This window comes from Pseudomyrmex gracilis, unplaced genomic scaffold (genome assembly GCF_002006095.1).
Source record: "Pseudomyrmex gracilis isolate BER0280 unplaced genomic scaffold, ASM200609v1 scaffold_1780, whole genome shotgun sequence".
NCBI classification, from domain to species: domain Eukaryota; kingdom Metazoa; phylum Arthropoda; class Insecta; order Hymenoptera; family Formicidae; genus Pseudomyrmex; species Pseudomyrmex gracilis.
In genome coordinates, this window is record NW_018022364.1 from 21,155 (window position 1) to 23,506 (window position 2,352).

At 41.9% G+C, this 2,352-nt stretch overlaps 1 protein-coding gene across 1 annotated transcript; it reads left to right on the forward strand.

The window, feature by feature from the left end:
* Positions 1–1,843: 1,843 nt before the first annotated feature.
* On the forward strand, positions 1,844–2,336 carry LOC109862427 (the record flags this gene model as incomplete). Its single annotated transcript, XM_020442485.1, has 1 exon — positions 1,844–2,336. A coding segment is annotated over exon 1 (493 nt), but the record flags the coding sequence as incomplete, so codon positions are not given.
* Between the last annotated feature and the right edge of the window lie 16 nt (positions 2,337–2,352).

Here is a 2,352-nt window from a genome sequence, read left to right on the forward strand (position 1 = left end):
AAGTTTATTTGTTTTTCAGAATTTCTTATTTTTGTTTAACGGTGATATGCAAACAGTAAGAAATCAAATTCTTATTAAAAATATTCTAAATTATATATACCGTCACCACATATTCAGAAATCGCTAAATTTTTCCTAAAATGTCAGTAAAACCTCGACTTTAAAAACTATATATTACAATAATAATATTTATTATCTCTGTGTAAAAATTAAATGGCAATGTGGCGACTAAGAGCAGCCACCACAACGCCTACGAATAGGCAACCAGGGCCGCAGCCGTGTACAACGCATAATGCACGGCGTCGCGATTTTCCCGAAAGCAGGCCGTTGCGGCAGGCAGCGCTTCAGCGCGCCGCCACTATGCGGCGCAGGTAAACGACCTGTGGCGCGGTAGAGAGTTTTGCGACTCTGCCTTTATAACCGGCTTATCAAAGTGTGGCTAATCATCCTCGCTCTTTCGAGTGCTAACAAGAGTACACTTCAGTATTGCGAGTAGCATCTGAGGTTCTCTACGCAGCATCATAAAGAGAGGAATATTAAAGCCATCCGGCACTAGACCCAGAACCCCCCGATCACCAGGGGATAACGGATTCACGGACCAGGTCTACGTGAAGGAGCGGCACGTGCAGTGGGACCTTCTCCCGTGGCGACTCATACCCGTCGACATCACCAGGAAGCGGCTCACGAGACCACCGAGGATCTTCCTCTGCCCCGCAGACATCCGGGTGTGGAGATATACTTCGCCGAGGGAGGATTTCACCGCTCTACCTCGTCTGATTTCACCGCTGCGACCCGGCTCCACGGAGTGTGCCACGCAGACCGTCCTGAGCAAGACCACCCGGAGCACCAACACTCATCAACCAGCGCCGGTCAACAGAGGGACGCAGTACGTGCCGATTACCCGGGAACAGGGATGCCAGGCCGATTCCGACTGGGAGGAACCGGAACATAGAGATCAAGCGACACAAACGGAGATCCCGGAGAAGAGTGATTCCGGCAAGGTCTGCTCCACTCCGCCGGTAAAGCAGCTCGCAGCAATCCACCAGCGCAAGAGCAAGCGGGCGCAGTCGGAGGTACGCGGGTCCTCAAGGCGGATTCACACCACTCGCTGCAAGCCACACCTTCAGTGGCAAGAGGGACCCGGCATTTAGCCGTCGGATACAAACGGCCCTTTTCAGGGCCCATATAATAAATCCAAAAATAACTGTGTATAAAGTACTGTACATAGCCTGTAAATACATCACGCAAGTTAACACGAGTTCACGACGTCTTATTCACCAGCTTAAGCCTCATCCACGCTGCTTACCACTAGCTGCTTATCTATAACCGCTGCAGAGTTCTTAACCGCCACAGGCAATAAGAACAAAAACTAATAAATTATTAATATCAGTTTTAAATAGAACAAAAATTAATATAAGTATTATTTTTTTAAATATTTTGTTGGTCATTTTCTGGTATTGAAAACGAAAGTGCTTTGCCAGTAAATGACCGACCGGTCAAATTTTGATAAGTCAGAAATTTATTATATCCAGTAAATGACCGCGGTATTATATTGAGCTTAAACTAGAAGTCAATTGTTATAAAGAATGAAAACTTTAGAGAATAATAAGAAAAAACAGTCAACTAAGTGTTCTAAAAATATGAAGACAAAGAAAACAAGTAATGTAATAAAAAAATCAAAAAGAAACTATCAAAGGATTCAGTATACGGAAGAAAGTCTGAGAGAAGCAATTGAAAAGGTTAGAAATAAAGTTATGAGTGCAAATAAAGCTTCAGTGCAATATAAAATACCAAAGGGAACATTAATAAACAAATTACACGAAAATGTGCCTACAATAAGAAAAATGGGACCACCAACCGTTTTATCCTGTGAAGAAGAGAATAGAATTAAACAGTGGATAATAGATAAGGCTTGTATTGGATATCCTATGCATCCTAACATAGTTAAAAGTGCTATAAAAAATGTTCTGGACAAAGCTCCACGTCCCAATTGCTTTAAAAATAACATGCCTGGTCAAAAATGGTTAAAATTATTTCTTAAAAGGCATCCAGAGATTGGCTTAAAATATGCAGAAGTGTTGTCTAGAAGTAGGGCTTCAGTTACTGAAGAAAATATTAGACAATGGTTTGCAGAATTAAAAACCTATTTAGAAAAAGAAAATGCTTCTGATATTTTAAGTAACTCTTCTCGTATCTACAACATGGATGAGACAGGGATGCAGTTATGTCCCAAAACTGGAAAACTATTAGGAGCAAGAAATAAAAAAAATATGTATGTTATTTCACCAGGACAAGAAAAAGAAAGCATAACAGTTCTTTGCACTTATAGTGCTGATGGTAGAGGAATTTGCCC